The sequence below is a fragment of the Nematostella vectensis genome, chromosome 8 (genome assembly GCF_932526225.1).
Source record: "Nematostella vectensis chromosome 8, jaNemVect1.1, whole genome shotgun sequence".
NCBI classification, from domain to species: Eukaryota; Metazoa; Cnidaria; class Anthozoa; order Actiniaria; family Edwardsiidae; genus Nematostella; species Nematostella vectensis.
In genome coordinates, this window is record NC_064041.1 from 11,713,685 (window position 1) to 11,733,020 (window position 19,336).

Here is a 19,336-nt window from a genome sequence, read left to right on the forward strand (position 1 = left end):
TTCCTTCCGGTCGTCTTTACTGATATTATAATACATGACACGACACCGTCTTGAAGCCAATATGGCTTTTCTATAACTTTAATGTCAGTATTACACCGTAAAAACTTGATCCGGCTATATTAGGGGAAATCGTCGCGCGCATGTTGTTCGTTCGATTCGTGTGTGATTATGCGGGGCTTGCCTGGCTCTAATTTTATCGGGTTACAGAGTTAATTATTATCTAAGTATTATTATTATGTAAATACTGTTCGCTACAAGTGCATTTCTGTCTCAATTTATTTGTGTTTTGAAAATCAGTCCGGAATACAAGGAACCGATAGCCATTGTAAGAAATTGTGTCTTCTTTCTCGAATTGAGCATTTTCATCCAGGTTTTTCCATCATCAGGTTTTTCTTGTGGATCTATGTCATAGAGATGGTTATTCCTTGTGTCCTGCCCTTTCCCCTCCCTATATTTGATAGTATAAGACATTTTTAATGCTTTCGTTTTATGCTTTATTCTCAAATGATAAGGCTAAGTGTTACCCTGGGTACCGAAGCCTCCAGACTTCTGTCGGCATTTTGGCTGAGCGTCACTTTACCTGGTACCCTTGTGAACTTTTAATTACGTGTTTCTAAGATTTTATTCTTCGTCGTCGTCTTATCTCGACGTTTAGCTTTTGGTGGACAGTTGTCGTACACATCCTGGACCGCGCTCGCTGGATAATTTGAGAATGCTGCTATCATTTGGGGCAATTTCAGGTCGCTATCGTTCTTCAGGGTGCAGATTGTATTCTTAACCTCTTCAGGAACTGCAGATCGAACACTAGACGGACAAGTGTCAATGACCTTTTGGATAGCCTCCTGTGGATTATAATACAGGATTGTTATACAGAATAGAAAACCGATACGTTCTTACTCCGGGTGGATAAGGGTGGATAGAAAATCAACCCCGGATGTGGCGAGACATCATGTTTAGACCGGAAATGCCGTCATCATCGGAAACAAAAGACTAGTCTTGGCTTGCCTAAGCAAAAAAAAAACATCGCTATTGTGTGTTTTTTTCTTTTTAATCCCCCCTCCTTCTTAGTTTTGGGAGGGAGTCGTTTTTTGGGAGGGACTCCTCCCAAAACAGTCGCCATGGCAACCCAGGGGAACAAAGGAATGGGAGGAGTTGGGAGGAGTAAGAACAATAGACTAGGAGGAGTAAGAACAATACAGTAGGAGGAGTGAGAACAATACAGTAGGAGGAGTAAGAACAATACAGTAGGAGGAGTAAGAACAATACAGTAGGAGGAGTAAGAACAATACAGTAGGAGGAGTGAGGAGGAGTAAGAACAATACAGTAGGAGGAGTGAGGAAGAGTAAGAACAATACAGTAGGAGGAGTGAGGAGGAGTAAGAACAATACAGTAGGAGGAGTGAGGAAGAGTAAGAACAATACAGTAGGAGGAGTTGGGAGGAGTAAGGAGGAGTAAGGACAATATAGTAGGGGAGTGAAAACAATAGGACAGGAGGTGTAAGGAGGTGCTAGAACAATAGAATTATCTTGCCGAGGAAAAAATAACGTCATCAGCGAAAACAAAAGACTTGTCTAGACTTGCCTTAAATAACGCTGTACAAGAGGGGTACTTCCTTGGGTTATTTAGCAAAACTCTCGGTCAAGATTTTATCGCTTCCGATTGTCACATCAATATCCTAGGTTGTTCTATACCTACACAAACGTGTCTTATCTTACAAGACGTTCGGTTAGAAGTCAATGCAGAGCTTTGTTTTCGATCTTTATTGTCTTTGTTATCTTTATTGATGGGATTATCATTTGTTTCAATAACAATTATACGTTAAGGCAAGTCTAGACAAGTCTGTTGTTTACGCTGATGACGTTATTTTTTCCTCGGCAAAATAATTCTATTGTTCTAGCACCTCCTAACACCTCCTGTCCTATTGTTTTCACTTCTCGTAGTCTATTGTTCTTACTCCTCCTCACTCCTCCTAGTCTATTGTTCTTACTCCTCCTCACTCCTCCTAGTCTATTGTTCTTACTCCTCCTCACTCCTCCTAGTCTATTGTTCTTACTCCTCCTCACTCCTCCTACTCTATTGTTCTTACTCCTCCTCACTACTCCTAGTCTATTGTTCTTACTCCTCCTCACTCCTCCTACTCTATTGTTCTTACTCCTCCTCACTCCTCCTAGTCTATTGTTCTTACTCCTCCTTTCTCCTCCTACTGTATTGTTCTTACTCTTCCTCACTCCTCCTACTGTATTGTTCTTACTCCTCCTACTGTATTGTTCTTACTCCTCCTACTGTATTGTTCTTACTTACTTCTCCTACTGTATTGTTCTTACTCCTCCTAGTCTATTGTTCCGGCCCCTCCCAACTCCTCCCATTCCTTTGATCCCCTGGGTTGCAATGGCGACAATGTTTTGGGAGGTTTCCCTCCCAAAAAACGACTCCCTCCCAAAACTAAGAAGGAGGGGGATTAAAAAGAAAAAGACACACACTAGCGATGGTTATTTCTAGCTTGGGCAAGCCCTGACTAGTCTTTCGTTTCCGATTATGACGTCATTTTCGGTCTAAGCATGATGTCACGCTACATCCGGGGTTGATTATCTATCTACCCTTATCCACCCGGCGTCAGAACCCCCATTTCCTATATACTACTGATCATAAGGAGACCAGCTTTAAAGAATCTCAATAATCCACTTCTTTGTTTATTGTTTCACATTGAAAAAATAGGGATTTATTCGCAAGGAAACTTCAAAATAACAGCGTACGAATAAAGTCTGATATGTTATTGAGGATATTTAATTGACAATATCTTGGTTACTCGTTTGAATCAGCCGATGGAAACGGGTGCCTTGTGTGACTCGCCATTGAGCGGGAGAATAAAATGGCGGCGTGAACGACCTTCTTTGAGATACAGCACGAAATGTAACCTCGAGGCAAAGCTGCTACTTACCTCAGACGCGTCCATGCCTTCCTCCTTAATATCTTTTGCTTTTTTGCCTATTTCCGCCTTCAGGCATATGAGCTGTTTGCTGTTTTCATTGTTCAGGATACATTCGGGGTTTAAATTCTCGTTCTTGGCCTTTTTATTCCACATCTCTTTAACGTTTTCCTTAAAAGAAGAAAAGATTTTAAATCCAAAACATGAATGAAAATGATAAAGGTAAAGTTTTATAATGTTTTCCTCAGAATTATTGGATGATTGTTTTTAACCCTCTCTCCCATTGTTGGCATACACATGTTGTAAAGAACATGCAATGGAGTGACCATTTTATGTCTGACGGGTTTACCGAAACAAGTTGCGCGAGCCAATATATCCAAGGTTACACTCGGTTGTAGAACTACGTTTTTTTTACTAGGGGTACTTGAAATAACAGCAAAAACTGACTGACGTTTTAAGTGTGGAGGTAGCTTCATGAAAGCAATAAGTCTTGTTTGCCTATTTTTTCGCTATGAAAGTACAGCCTTAAGGAGAAGGCTGAGATGTGAGCGCGTATTAGGTAAATATGGAAATCAGCGGGAAGAAGAGTCAAGCTAAGTTTCCCCACGCCTTAGGTAGGTTTGACAGTATTTGGGATTCTTCATTAAAACAAAAATCTTGACCTTGCTGATGTATTCCCCAATTTTCTTGTTACAATTCTTTTCGCTGTCATTCTCGTCGCCAGTTAAGCCAAACTTTTCTTCGAGGAGGGCATCTAAGGACTTCACACCATCCTTGCAGCTATTCAGTACATCGTTCATAGCACCATTCTAATCGATAGATGGAAAATAAATAAATACATTTGTGAAGCTTATCACCCTTATTGCAGTTGAAAGCTTGAATTCAAGAGCGCAGGTACAACGTGGTCGAGAGATAGATATGAATATAGCTATTTCTTAAAATGACATTAACATTTCATAAGGGCACACATGATGCTCTGCTTTGGTCCTTGGATAGAACCCCTATTAAGCGACCAGCTATTTCTATTTAAAATCGACCAACCTCATTTTAGTAGCAAATTGACCATGACCCAAAATTCGACAAAATATCAATTTCTTTCCGGCTATTGTTTAGGTACAGATTGAAAATGTTGCCATTATACAGAATTACCACAATGATAGCAATTAAGATCGACTGATCTTTGAGCTGCAGATAAACACAATATTGCTCGCAAATTTAAAATTTAATTTCAACATTTACAAGGAACTAATAATCATATTTTAATTAACAGAAATTAGCACGAATAATAACCATTCCAAAGTTTAGCTGATTTATTTACCTTTCTAATGTAGCAGGAATAGGAGATTGGGACATCTTTAAGAGGAATCAGTAGATCATTATTGATCGTATTGTACATGTCTGTTTCCCGAGACGGCAATTTTTTGTCCTCAACACTGTCCAGAAATTTTTGGAGCTTTCCAGTCTGTACCGACTGAAATAAATAATCATGATGACTATCAGAGCCATGGCAGGGTTAGAAAAATTTGGGGATTGGGGTGGGGGGAGGTGGGGCTGCACGATGCATTTTTCTCCTATCATCGTGACTTTTATAATCACTTTGCTATTTATTAAAACAAGTATTTTGGTAAAATGAAAGAACAATAGGCTTTCTATATAGTAATCATCAATAAAGCTGAAGCATTATACTTCATAAACATCAAACTTTTTCATTAACTTACAAAACGATCGTCGCCTGATGTCTCTGACAATTTGGAAAGCATGTCACGGATTTGTTCCACGTTTGTGATGAAGTCTTCGTCGGTCATATTGCCGTAGATTGTAGTCGATGTCTTGGTAAATAAAAAGAAAATCCTGTTAGTTGACAAAGTCACCAGTTCACAATGCTGATGCTAGAGGTTTTGTCCTCTCTTAGCCGCGGGTTGAAGTTTTTACCTTAAGGATTTCATTTTGAGCATTTGTCAAGTTGGTTTTTCCTTGTTCAAATAGCTTCTTGGTTTCCATCATCTTATCACGGGATTTCTTTGTTTCCTCTGTTAATTTTTGGCACTGCTTTATTTGATCATAAAGTGTCTTTATATTGAAACCTGCGGGTGAAAAGGTAAGTTAATTTTCCAGGTAGTGGATTGGTGGGAGAAGGCACCAGTTTCTTTATTTTTCTCTTCCGTCGTAGCCAAAATTTTCGTCGTAGCTGCAAATGTTGCTAATAATGTCATAATGAATTCTGTTTCATCCATTGTTGTTTGAGACATGGGTGCAAAGCTTTGAACAGAACATCTCCGGTGCAAAGTGAGAAGAGTATTGATTTGATAGTTTTGGTTCTGATGTCTTACCTTTCAGCTTTTATGAAGCACCCTGCTTCGATCCCTCCCCCCACCCCTCTCGCGACCCACAAGATTAGAAAAGAGCCGAGAGCGCTAAAACAAGCATTTATACTAATAAAGTTTTTGGCTGTAATATCAATTCAAAGGCTACCAGAAGCCTCTTTTTTATAGTACAGTTGAACCCCATTTACTCGAGCCCTTAAAGGGAGGACAAGAAAAAAAAAACACTCGTTCTATCCAAGCTCGAGTTATTGGGAGTTCAAGTAAACCGAGCTCCAGTTATTGGGATTTCGAGTCATGCGAGATCGAGTTATTTGGATTTTGAGTTATTCGAGTTCGTGTTATTGGGGTTTTCGAGTTATTCGAGTTCGGGTTGTTGGAATTTCGAGTTATCCGGCTTGGAGTTATTGAAGGTTCAAGTTAAACGGGATCCAGTTATCGGGGTTCAAGTTTTGGGATTTCGATTTATCCGAAGTAGAGTTATTGGGATTTCGAGTTATTCGAATTAGAGTTATTGGGATTTCGAGTTATCCGAGCTCAAGTTATTGGGATTTCGAGTAAGGCCCAGTTATTGGGGTTCAATTGCACATAGCATGGTAGACTTACCAGCAGTTGCAAAGTCAAAAGCCACTAAAAATCCCTTTCCGAGAGCACCTGCGAACCGTTTTGCTTTGCCCAGCTTGGACGTTTTCATTGTTTTAGCATTGTTAAGCTTGGTTGTAATAGCGCCAAGTCTCTGGGTTTTCCAGAGGTTTCTATTACTTCTCGAGGGTCCCTTAAACTTTATGGCGTTTTGCCTTGAAAGCTGAAAGCGAATACCGTCGTTAAACCAAGACAATATTGTCAGCATGCCTGTTCGTCTTGGCGAAAAGCATGCTGGGTACGTTCTACGATCAGAAGACACGTGACAGCTGAACAAGGATGATTTTAGAATATAATAGCCAGAGTGCCAGCATCATGGGGACGACGTCCGCTGTTTGTATACAGTAACTTATCGTTAGGAGAGTAACACTGCACAACGTTTAGGGAGTATAGATAAGCGTGTGGGGTAATTTGCAATCGTTGGTTGACGGCCAAATAAGAAGTCCGCAATCTTACAGGTTTATCATACGAGAGAGGCATTGCTTTGGACCCGACATTGGGTCGGGTGACTGCAAAGCATTGATTGACAAAAGCCAGAAATCCATTTTGACAGGTGATATTGGGCGCCAACATCAAAAGAACTGAAAATACTGAAAACAGCTGTGAAAGCCCAGTCACTGATCTTACCTGTTTGGCGGTCGCTCGACCCGTCGCCGACTTCTGACAAAAACTGACCAAAGTCTCGATGATAGGGATTGTCATTGCGAATGCGGGGGTCCCGATAGCCATGACATTTTCCAGAGCTGACCGGTAGAACTGGTTGACTCTAGAATATTCCACTACTTCTTTTAGCTCATTCATTTTGTTGACGTATGCCTGAGGTAGAGATACACGTTGTCAGCGCAAACAGCAATTGGAATGTTTTAACATTAAAAGGTGGCCTTAAAAGGTGGCTAATATTTTTCAACCAATCAGAGCGCGCGATTTACGATTGTCGTTGTATCTAATGGAGGACAGACGTACGCAAAAATGAGATCTATTTGCTTTTTATTTACAACAATAAAAAATGTTTTTTTTACGTTACAATCTAGTTTTGGGGAGCGCGAGCACATGCTGACGCAAGCGTGCGTGTGTCCTCTTACAACACATGGACCCTCAACCAATCAGAGTGCGCGATTTACGATTGTCGTTGTATAAATTCTACATAGACACCGCTTACACACACTGATCGGCTATTTTCTCAACATTTTCAGTTATGAATAAACCATTCTCCATTTTAGAAAAAAAACAGTCCCTCGTCAGTTTTGATGAGTACTCGAACCTCGACCCGTCTTTGACGTCAATTAAGTATATTTAGAATTTGAACCTCGTCCGTGTTATGTGGAATGGACGTGGTAATGAAAATAGAACTTACTCTAGCTTCTGCAGTGGCCGTTCTGAGCCTATTCCTTACTTCAGGCGATAAGCTCTCGAGATATTTTAACTGAGATTCTCCTATTTTGTTGAGTGTGTTCACTGAGTCGACGAATCGATCCAAACTGGCAAACATTGTGGTATTGGCATTCTGAACTGTAAAGGTGAAATCACATAGGATAAAAGATAGGCATAAGCGAGCACAATAGCTAGAAGGAATAGGAATAGCCACCCAACCCGACTGGAGCGTCCAATCACATGGAAGGACAGCAACTACCACCTCGAAGACATAAACGAGAAAATGTCCTTTAATATGGGAAGAGGGGGGGGGGGCAGTTACTCGTCCTATGGGGGAGGTGGAGGGGAGGTACTCGCCCTATGGGGGAGGTGGAGGGGAGGTACTTGCCCTATGGGGGAGGTGGAGGGAAGGTACTCGCCCTATGGGGCAGTTACTCGTCCTATGGGGGAGGGGAGGTACTCGTCCTATGGTGGAGGTGGGGGGGAGGTACTCGCCCTATGGGGGAGGTGGAGGGGAGGTACTCGCCCTATGGGGGAGGTGGAGGGGAGGTACTTGCCCTATGGGGGAGGTGGAGGGGAGGTACTCGCCCTATGGGGGAGGTGGAGGAGAGGTACTCGTCCTATGGGGGAGGTGGAGGGGAGGTACTCGTCCTATGGGGGAGGTTGAGGGGAGGTACTCGCTCTATGGGGGAGGTGGAGGGGAGGTACTCGCCCTATGGGGGAGGTGAAGGGGAGGTACTCGTCCTATGGGGGAGGTGGAGGGGAGGTACTCGCCCTATGGGGGAGGTGGAGGGGCAGGTTCTCGTTCTATGGGGGAGGTGGAGGGGAGGTACTCGCCCTATGGGGGAGGTGGAGGGGCAGGTTCTCGTTCTATGGGGGAGGTGGAGGGGAGGTACTCGTCCTTAGGGGGAGAGAGAGGGGCAGGTACTCGTCCTATGGGGGAGGTGGAGTGGAGGTACTCGCCCTATGGGGGAGGTGGAGGGGAGGTACTCGTCCTATGGGGGAGGTGGAGGGGAGGTACTCGCCCTATGGGGGAGGTGGAGGGGAGGTACTCGTCCTTAGGGGGAGAGAGAGGGGCAGGTACTCGTCCTATGGGGGATGTGGAGTGGAGGTACTCGCCCTATGGGGGAGGTGGAGGGGAGGTACTCGTCCTATGGGGGAGGTGGAGGGGAGGTACTCGCCCTATGGGGGAGGTGGAGGGGAGGTACTCGTCCTTAGGGGGAGAGAGAGGGGCAGGTACTCGTCCTATGGGGGAGGTGGAGGGGAGGTACTCGCCCTATGGGGGAGGTGGAGGGGAGGTACTCGTCCTATAGGGGAGGTGGAGGGGAGGTACTCGCCCTATGGGGGAGGTGGGGGGGAGGTACTCGTCCTATGGGGGAGGTGGAGGGGAGGTACTCCCCCTTTTCGGGGAGGTGGAGGGGAGGTAATCGTCCTTAGGGGGAGGTGGAGGGGAGGTAATCATCCTTAGGAGGAGGTGGAGGGGCAGGTACTCGCCCTATGGGGAGGTGGAGGGGAGGTACTCGCCCTTAGGGGGAGGTGGAAGGGAGGTACTCGTCCTTAGGGGGAGAGAGAGGGGCAGGTACTCGTCCTATGGGGAAGAGAGGGGCAGGTACTCGTCCTATGGGGGAGGTGGAGGGGAGGTACTCGCCCTATGGGGAAGGTGAAGGGGAGGTACTCGTCCTATGGGGGAGGTGGAGGGGTGGTACTCGCCCTATGGGGGAGGTGGAGGGGAGGTACTCGTCCTTAGGGGGAGAGAGAGGGGCAAGTACTCGTCCTATGGGGGAGGTGGAGTGGAGGTACTCGCCCTATGGGGGAGGTGGAGGGGAGGTACTCGTCCTATGGGGGAGGTGGAGGGGAGGTACTCGCCCTATGGGGGAGGTGGAGGGGAGGTACTCGTCCTTAGGGGGAGAGAGAGGGGCAGGTACTCGTCCTATGGGGGAGGTGGAGTGGAGGTACTCGCCCTATGGGGGAGGTGGAGGGGAGGTACTCGTCCTATGGGGGAGGTGGAGGGGAGGTACTCGCCCTATGGGGGAGGTGGAGGAGAGGTACTCGTCCTTAGGGGGAGAGAGAGGGGCAGGTACTCGTCCTATGGGGGAGGTGGAGGGGAGGTACTCGCCCTATGGGGGAGGTGGAGGGGAGGTACTCGCCCTATGGGGGGGGTGGAGGGGAGGTACTCGCCCTATGGGGGAGGTGGAGGGGAGGTACTCGTCCTATGGGGGAGATGGAGGGGAGGTACTCCCCCTTTTCGGGGAGGTGGAGGGGAGGTAATCGTCCTTAGGGGGAGGTGGAGTGGAGGTACTCATCCTTAGGAGGAGGTGGAGGGGCAGGTACTCGCCCTATGGGGGAGGTGGAGGGGAGGTACTCGCCCTATGGGGGAGGTGGAAGGGAGGTACTCGTCCTTAGGGGGAGAGAGAGGGGCAGGTACTCGTCCTATGGGGGAGGTGGAGGGGAGGTAATCGTCCTATGGGGGAGGAGGAGGGGCAGGTTCTTGTTCTATGGGGGAGGTGGAGGGGAGGTACTCGCCATATGGGAGAGGGAGAGGCAAGGAATTCAAACTAAGTATCTTTGTAAATTGAGTAGTTTGCTTATCCAATACAGTTAGAGATACATAAATACTTGACTGAGCAATAAGGGGAGCGATAAACAAGATAACGGCCTTTTACAGCTCTTTTCGTCAAGGAGGAAAGTGGAGCATTGGTTGTTACCACTCAAGGTCAGCCCGTCGGTTTCTGTGATAAGCGCCTCAACTTCCTCCCTCGTTTTGTTATACTCGTTGTAATATTTTTTCGCGTCACCACCGCAACCATCCACAGCTCTGATTATTTCATTCACAAGGACTGCTCCTGATGACACGACGTTCAAGAACTTGCCGGTTATCTGCGCTCCTTTAAACAAGTTTGAAAAGAACCTGACACCTAAAGGCGGTTTGAAAAAAAACAATAGTTAAACGCAGCAAGTAAAACTTCTACAACTGGTGTTTAATGAAAAATTGCTTTCTATCTTCTATTCAGTTTAAAGAATTTTTATTTTATTCATTTTATTGAATTGTAATAAAAAATTGATAAACACAAAAATAAGATTATGTATCTTACCCCTCGAAAAAAAAGATCGGTTTGAGTTTTTTTGTGTCTCTGTTTTTTGTGGCTTAAGTGCACTATCCTCCTCCTCCGTACTATAATCTGAGAATAAAAGAAATATGGTCAATAATAGATCTTTACAATTTACAATGCTCTTTTGAACTTGACGGCTGTGGGTAAAATGAGGGATCTCCGAAGTGCGGTGTACGGATCTCGCGCTCTCAATAAAAGATATATTAGTCGCTATGAAAAGAACCACAAACCCTGACAAGGAGGCCATTTATTTGGATGAGAATTGAGAAGTGAGTGAAGGCTTTAAAGCCCTCTAGTTAGCACTGTCACTAATTTACTTCTGGGGGGGGGGGGGGGGGAGGGGGGCGATGGACTCAACCGACAAGAGACAAAAGAATCTTTTAGAATCCGCACTATTAAACAGGTCATCTGCTCTAAATTATCAGTCACATCTCCGAACAAACTTCCAATAGACACACTACTTCTACAATTTTGAAATATTTTTCGCGTTTCCCGTCTAAAATCAGTGAAGGTTGTTTCGTAATCGACCGGGAGAAACTGGTTATAATGCGGCTTTAAGACTAGGTAGAAGACACCCTACGGCTGTCACGTAAACACAATGACATCTATAAATCTTAAATTTGAGAAATCAATAGACTGCGTTGGTTCTTCGATAAAAAAAAGTCAGAACTCTCATCAACCCTCAAAGATCGATTGATCGCAACCCTAAGAGCTAGAAAGCGGAACTCTCTTTGACTCCCAGGATAGCGAGAGCGGCGGGGGTCGGTTATCCGGTTATCAATTTCACAGGCAGCGGTTACGTTGTGCGTGGTCAAATACAATGAAAATAATAGTAACAGTAAAAACAAATGCATGTTCTTATTATCCATCAACGTAACTTATAAGAGAATGAATGAGTATCATCATTATGGAACGATACGATATTCTATATGAACGTCTTCGACTGTCTTCTCACTTTTCTGTCATTCATTTTTAGTGTTTAATTGATATCTAATCAACAAAGCCTAGATTTTGAACGGCTGATCCATCTCGTCTATATCTCGTCTAGTTTTACGTTATTCATGGACCAGCCGGAGTATGCAATTCACATATCGAAACTATGATAAAATGAATCTTATATCTGTATTGTAGTATGACAGACAAAACTGACTTGAGAAAAAGCCACTGCATAGGGAAATAAAGTGGTGGAAAAATGCTGGTGTACTATAATTTATTACCTTCATCGTCTTCAATGTCCTGATCGGCGACTTCTACTCTTTTTTCGCTTGGAAACGAGGCCAAATGGGTGGGCCTAACTTCCTGGAGCAGGACGATTAGACACAGGAAGACCGCGATACGCGCGACTCTCTCCATCCTACGGGTATTTTTATTAGAATAGTTTAGCTCGTTTATTTCCCTTATACAGTGCTTAGTCCTGAAACATTCATTACTCGATCGCTGTATTCATTTCGTTATATGGAGGTGGCCAAGGCCTCTCTCGGGTAATGGATTTAAAAAAATCGTTCAAATTGAAACCCGTTCAGTAAAGCCCCTTCAAAGCGTGCGATCGATCTTATCTTTGGCGAAATAATAGAAACAATATTCATAGGCGACCCTGATCTCAAGTATTTATAATGGTATTATTTTTCAATATTTCAAAGTCAAACACAATAAAGTTAACAGTAAAACCATTCAGGGTGGGAAGCAGTAAGAAATAAGGAAAGCAAATCAATGGCCATGATTTTTTTTATTGGTGGATATTGTTTGTAAGTTTTTCCATATTTAAGTAATTTTCTATCCAACCAGCGGATTATCAATGACGTCTATTTAAAGTATAAAAGCAAACAAAAAACAAAACAAAACAAATGACAGGGTTAAATCTTTTTTCAAAGTTTTTTTTGTTAAAGTTGAGGACGGACGTTATAAGATGAACTCCTAAGAATTTTCAATTTTCGTTTATTGCTTGCGGTTTTAGGACTTCCCTAATTCCTGTTTTAGAAATATCATTAAATATTGAGATTGACAATAACACATTTTTCTTTTATTTGCTAAAAACAACAAGAAATCTGGGGGCGTGAACGTGTCTTGATAATACAATATTAATCTGGAAAAATAGCTGTTAGCATCTCCTTTTAACAAGAAAAAGGTTAGAATTTTTGTTTAAAACAAATTCAGACAAGCAAATATTACAAAATAGTCCAAAACATCAAACGTATCAAAAATATATTTTTGCTGATACCACACCTTTAGATATTCGTACCTTGATTTCATGGACGTTTGCCGTTCCAAATGATCTGTGAGCGTTTTCCTTTTTTACAGTTATTAAGTATCTAAATTTCTTATTAAACGTGGCATCATTTACCTAAATAATTCAAAATAGGGTGTGTGAATTTTGTGAAACCGTTAGCCGTGAAACCGCAACACTAAAAAATAAAGAGCTCCTCGAATCGAAATAATTACCTGGTGTTTTGAATTAAAAATGCATAAGCTCTTTCTGTTCGAGGTTGTCGAACTCTTTGATTTTACAAGCAATGGACCTGTCATTCCTAAAGGGGGAACGAAGGGACGCAATCCTAAAAAGGACACCAATTTGTAAAATATTTGAGGAAGATAGCGCTTTTCCTCTGGATCGGGCTCTTAACCCTGTTTAACTTCCACGATCCACCAATGCATTCACTACCCTTCCCGTTATACTTCGCTTTCTGTCCTTTGATAAAATTATACATCATGATTTAAATACTTTCGTTGTTTATTTGATGCCATAGGGCCATTAACAGCTATGGTTTGTTTGGTATGGCTAAGCTTTTAATTCTTTCTTTTACAGTTAAATATCACGTAATTCTCTAATTCTTTGTTCTTTATGCTCGTCCTGACGGTTATCTTTACGCTTAGATGGGCACTTATTATAGGCGTTAGTGACAGCGCTCTTTGGATACTTTGCGAATATCGGCAGCGATGCCACCTCTGTCAGCGGCATGTTCTTTAAAGTGCTGATTGTCGCTTTGTTAGTCGGCCTCATTTCAGCCGGCGGAAAAGCGCCTATGATCTCCTGGATCGCATCTTCTGGATTGCATATGACTATGCTATTTAAAAGAAGACACGACGGACCCGCTTTAGCTTATTGATATACGCTTATTAAGCCAGAGGAACGGTTTCCAATAGGAAAATTGCACTAAGGAAGCACGTGACATTTTTGGCAAACATGCGTGGTCCTGCTTTTGGCGGCAAAACAACAAAAAGAAACTTATCAGCGCTTACTAATCAGCCAGAAAGTTTCTATTTAAGAAAAGGCTTATTTTGATTGAAATAATTTATTCTTTCGCCGCTCTCTGACATGATGGCCGCAGCCAATTCTGTGTTTATTTTAGTTTTATAATCACAAAGTCAAGTTTGACACTCAAAAAGTCAAGTTTGACACTCACAAAGTCAAGTTTGACACTCAAAAAGTCAAGTTTGTCACTTAAAAAGTCATCAAGTTTGACACTCACAAAGTCAAGTTTGACACTTAAAAAGTCAAGTTTGACACTCACAAAGTCAAGTTTGAAACTCAAAAAGTCAGGTTTGACACTCAAAAAGTAAAGTTTGACACTCAAAAAGTCAAGTTTGACACTCTCAAAGTCAAGTTTGACATTTAAAAAGTCAAGTTTGACACTCACAAAGTCAAGTTTGAAACTCAAAAAGTCAAGTTTGACACTCACAAAGTCAAGTTTGACACTTAAAAAGTCAAGTTTGACACTCACAAAGTCAAGTTTGACACTTAAAAAGTCAAGTTTGACACTCAAAAAGTCAAGTTTGACACTTAAAAAGTCAAGTTTGACACTCAAAAAGTCAAGTTTGACATTGAAAAAGTCAAGTTTGACACTCAAAAAGTCAAATTTGACACTCTCAAAGTCAAGTTTGACATTTAAAAAGTCAAAAAGTCAAACTTGACTTGAGTGTCAAGTTTGACACTCAAAAAGTCAAGTTTGACACTGAAAAAGTCAAGTTTGACACTTAAAAAGTCAAGTTTGACACTAAAAAAGTCAAGTTTGACACTAAAAAAGTCAAGTTTGACACTGAAAAAGTCAAGTTTGACACTGAAAAAGTCAAGTTTGACACTGAAAAAGCCAAGTTTGACACTGAAAAAGTCAAGTTTGACACTCAAAAAGTCAAGTTTGACACTCAAAAAGTCAAGTTTGACACTCAAAAAGTCAAGTTTGACACTCAAAAAGTCAAGTTTGACACTCAAAAAGCCAAGTTTGACACTCAAAAAGCCAAGTTTGACACTTAAAAAGTCAAGTTTGATACTCAAAAGAGGTCAACTTTTTATATAGTGCAAGTCGCTTATCCCATGTCTAGTCAACTTGCTATTTTTTCTGAAGCGTTAAGACCTGCCTCCTACATTAAGGGGTTGCAAATTCTTCGTCGGGTAAGAACGTTAAGCCAGAGTTCTCGCCTCTCCAAACACATTGCATTCTCCTGCTACCGGCTTACACACTTACTCATACTCGTGTTTTTAAACTGTGTGGAGCAGTCTGTATCTCTACAGGTTGTCCGTCGCATGTGAGTTGCAAGTGTGTCAGCGGCGTAGCCAGGATTTTTAGCAGGAGGGGGCCGAAAAGGCCCTTTCAAGGCATTTTCTCCTGTATTTTAGTTAAGGTTATGGTTTACCTTCGCGACTGTGTCGCGCTAGAAATTAAATGAGCGCGTCAGATTTTTTGTAATAATGAAAACCTGCACATACTAAGATTCGTAATATAATTGAGCATCTACCCATTGCTTTTTTTCAATAAGAAGTTTTTTGTTTTTTAATTAGGGGCCGAAATACGCAAAATCATACTGTTGTCTTTGGCGAAAATGTTGGTACCCTTGCTTCGCGCCTAGGTTAACGCAATAAGTCTTATTTCCATCAACACATGTCAATCTCCAAAAGGGGTTCTCCTTTTTCCATATCGTATTCCATTGAAGAGTTATTTTATTTCAAAGTTGCCGCATGAAAATGTCGGCTATTTCCGGCTTTTTGGCACGAATAACTTTTGATTAAAAAACAACATAAAAGAGATGAGAACCCCTTTTGAAGCGAGGCCATTGATCTACTAATCCTGTGTGCCATATTATACGAAAATCGGACAAATTCTAGGGTACCAACATTTTAAATGTTTGTTCCTTTTTTGCGCAATTTAGTTTCGCTGTAATGCCAAACTAATCAAATTTTCTATCCAACCAGCGGTTTATCAGTGATGTTTTTTAAAGTAAAAAAACAAACAAAACAAAACAAATGACAGGGCTAAATCTTTTTTTATTTAAAGCAAACGTTTTTTTGTTAAAGTTATAGTGAGGACGGACGTTATAAGATGAACTCCTAAGAATTTTCAAATTTCGTTTATCGCTTGGGGTTTTAGGACTTCTTGCTTTAAGAATATCATTAAATATTGAGATTGACAATAACACATTTTTCTTTTATTTGCTAAAAACAACAAGAAATTTGGGGGCGTGAACGTGTCTTGATAATACAATATAACAAAAAAATAAAGAGCTCCTTGAATCGAAATAATTACCTGGTGTTTTGATTAATAATGCATAACTTTCTGTTCGAGGTTGTCGAACTCTTTGATTTCACAAGCAATGCACCTGTCATTCCTAAAAGGGGGAACGGAGGTACGCAATCCTAAAAAGAACACCAATTTGTAAAATATTTGAGGAAGATAGCGCTTTTCCTATGGATCGGGCTCTTAACCGTGTTTAACCTCCACGATCCACCAATGCATTCACTACCCTTCCCGTTATACTTCGCTTTCTGTCCTTTGATAAAATTAGACATCATGATTTAAATACTTTCGTTGTTTATTTGATGCCATAGGGCCATTAACAGCTATGGTTTGTTTGGTATGGCTGAGCTTTTAATACTTTCTTTTACAGTTAAATATCACGTAAGTCTCTAATTCTTTGTTCTTTATGCTCGTCTGACGGTTATCTTTACGCTTAGATGGGCACTTATTATAGGCGTTAGTGACAGCGCTCTTTGGATACTTGGCGAATATCGGCAGCGATGCCACCTCTGTCACCGGCACGTTCTTAAAAGTGCAGATGGTTGCTTTGTTATGGCTTATTTCAGCTGGCAGAAAAGCGTCTATGATCTCCTGCATCGCTTGACACTCGTTTGAACTTCGATCACTTGACATTAGTTTGACACTCAAAAAGTCAAGTTTGACACTCAAAAGAGGTCAACTTTTTATATAGTGCAAGTCGCTTATCCCATGTCAAGTCAGCTTGCAATTTTTTTTTTAAAGGGTTGCAAATTCTTTGTCGGGTAAGAACGTTAAGCCAGAGTTCTCGCCTCTCGAAACACATTGCATTATCCTGCTACCGGCTTACACACTTACTCATACTCGTGTTTGTAAACTGTGTGCAGCAGCCTGTATCTCTACTTACAGGTTGTCAGTCGCATGTGAGTTGCAAGTGTGTCAGCGGCGTAGCCAGGATTTTTAGCAGGAGAGGGTCCGAAAAGGCCCTTTCAAGGCATTTTCTCCTGTATTTTAGTTAATGTCTTATATATTTACTGTATTTTTGGCTGCTAGGAGGGGGGGCCCGGGCCCCCTTGGCCACCTCCCTGGATACGCCCATGTGTGAAATGCACATTTCTGTTTACATATAGATGGGGTTGAGGCCCTTACGCAACATGCCGTGACGTCATAGAAGGACACAGGAGTCGTTCCAGCATGGTATGCGACACTTGTTACTTACCACAGCAATCTTGCCTGCAGCAATATTTTCTGGTCTAGCCTAAACCTTCCTTGTGGCAGACATTGGATACCTTATGAAGAAACCGTTGTCGTTTTAGGGGTCTGGTACCGAGGAAATTTAGTTTCTTTTCAAAAGCTTTCTCAATTGGATAAAGATGGTCACAGTCACAGTTTTTCTTTTCTGAATATAATTCACAAAGTTTGCGAAGCACCTGCGGTACGGCAGCCCTAAAATGACAAGAATCGTGCAGGTTTCCCAAATAAGGAATATATTACTTTCCTTATAGGTAATTATCCTTTTTCAAGATACAAGTTTCATTAAAATTGTTTGCCTTGGCCTTTCCAGTCTACAGTTGCCTAGCCTGATCCTAAACAGATAAGAAAAAATGTCCTTTATTAACACTAGTGAACGCGTTTCTGGGCAAACTCTCGATGAGTTAATGAAAAAACAACCGCTGGCTTTAAACTTCGGCTTAAAAACCATGCGTTTAATTCTTTACCGATGTTATGCCTTGAACAATTGCGACCATACGCACGTGCATTACGATGTCACTACCATGGTGACTGAACGAGTCCCCAAGGGACCCACGGCGCTCAGGTAGGCCTCAATATTTTTCACCCTACGTCACAGCGTGCTGTGTGTGGCGTAACTTTATAAGACTTAGGTCTTAAGGGCTAGAAACCTGGTTATTGTCTCCCTATGCGCGGGTACCTCGGTACCTGTGTGTTACACAGTTCGCTAGATAGCGGTGATGAGGCCGAAATCTCCAACCTAACCGTAAAGCTTTAGCTGCCATACGGTGATTCAGCGTACGTCTGGATGTATGGTATATTTTTGCGTTTGCATCAATACCAGATTTGATCCAAGTAAAAACCTTTTTTTCTGTTCTTTTTCTATTCCCTCTTTTCAGAGTATCTTATTTGGGAGTTTGCAGTTGTTGTTATTTTTTTACAAATTATTTGCTTAATTTGCTTCCAAGCTATAGGCTGTCGTTCGCGTCGCGACTGTCGCCACCGTCGTCGAAAACGTGTCCGACGACAGCGCCGATCATACGGAAACGCTCTGTTGAGCGAAAGAAACGGCACTTTCGCGGAGATAGAAAAAATATATATATCGGCGACAGTTGCGACAGCGGCGATATATATATATATATATATATATTTTTTTTTTTTAATGGAAACCAATATTTTTACTTGTCGCGACGGTAGCAACTAACTTTTCTTAGAGTTCGCGTACGTTACTATCATATACCAGAATCCCACTTCATATAGAGAACATTAAGCCCAAAATTGTCCGGTTTTTGCCAAACGCGGTCACTTTCATATAAGAAAACTAACATATTCCTTATTTGGAAAATGCATGGTTCTTGTAATTTTTGAGGTGAGCGTACCCCCAGGGGCTTCGTAAACTTTATGACTTGTAACCAGAAGAGAAAAACAGTTACTGTGACCATCTTTAGTCCTCGGTACCAGACCCTCGAAACGACAACGTTTTCTTTATATGTCTCACAACAAAATGACGTCAGGCGGGGCCGGAGACGTATACACCGTTTTGTTCATTGAAGGGGTACAGAAATACAACTGCCTTTACAACAAATACAGTAAGGATTAAAAGAGCAAATATACGAAGATAAATTGCTGGACAAAAACAGGCGGCAAATTAAACACGAGTGCATTGAAAGCTGAGAAAAAGTTAAAAAAACATCCAGTCGCGTGACCTAACAGGAGATACTGATGGAGAACACCATTATAAGCAAAAGGACTTAATAGAGGGATGAGCAAAGGGACGCATGGGATCTCAGTTTCGCTCGTGCAAAACTTTGTCACATGTGAAACAAACAAGGCAGCTTGTCGATTACCATGTAGACGCTGGCGTGGACTTCGTTTGAAGCGCGTTTAGGTACTCAACTTTTAATTCTAATTTCTCATAAACGCAAGTTCGACATGCAACTGCATTAAGAAAGTATTTTCGGTAAGGCCTATTTTAGCCATAGCGTCGGGTAATAGTTTAGAAGATCCGCGGCTTGCGTTCCATTTGTTGAAAAAGGAATGAATTCTTCAGTTTTCAAATTATCTTTAAAAAAGTACTCTCGAATTGAATATCTGGAATTTATTCTTGTGCAACAATGGTTCTCTTGCCCTTCCACGCAAATTTCCTGAGTTGGACTTAGCAGGAGGCGTTCGCGCCGAAAATAAGCTGTTTAGCTGTTTAGCCAATGACCACCAAGAAGCGAATCTAAACTTCTCGCCTCAGGCCCGCGCGGA

The 19,336-nt window shown here is 42.2% G+C and overlaps 1 protein-coding gene across 1 annotated transcript; it reads right to left on the reverse strand.

Moving 5' to 3' along the window:
- Nucleotides 1-50: 50 nt before the first annotated feature.
- Nucleotides 51-12,764, reverse strand: LOC5496617. Its single transcript, XM_048731740.1, has 13 exons — nt 12,610-12,764; nt 11,588-11,724; nt 10,353-10,439; nt 9,966-10,175; nt 7,244-7,398; nt 6,517-6,705; nt 5,854-6,052; nt 4,859-5,010; nt 4,645-4,755; nt 4,245-4,397; nt 3,589-3,735; nt 2,939-3,097; nt 51-842 (listed from the first exon to the last, which is right to left on the reverse strand). The coding sequence occupies exons 1-13, from the start codon at nt 12,618-12,620 to the stop codon at nt 600-602; spliced, it is 1,953 nt and encodes a 650-aa protein (XP_048587697.1). The 5' UTR covers nt 12,621-12,764; the 3' UTR covers nt 51-599.
- Between the last annotated feature and the right edge of the window lie 6,572 nt (nt 12,765-19,336).

Coding starts and splice junctions, on each gene's coding strand:
- LOC5496617 (XM_048731740.1), bottom strand. Junction 10,440..11,587: donor GGACATTGAAGACGATGAAG/GTAATAAATTAT, acceptor TTTTATTCTCAG/ATTATAGTACGGAGGAGGAG. Junction 6,053..6,516: donor GTCGAGCGACCGCCAAACAG/GTAAGATCAGTG, acceptor ATTCGCTTTCAG/CTTTCAAGGCAAAACGCCAT.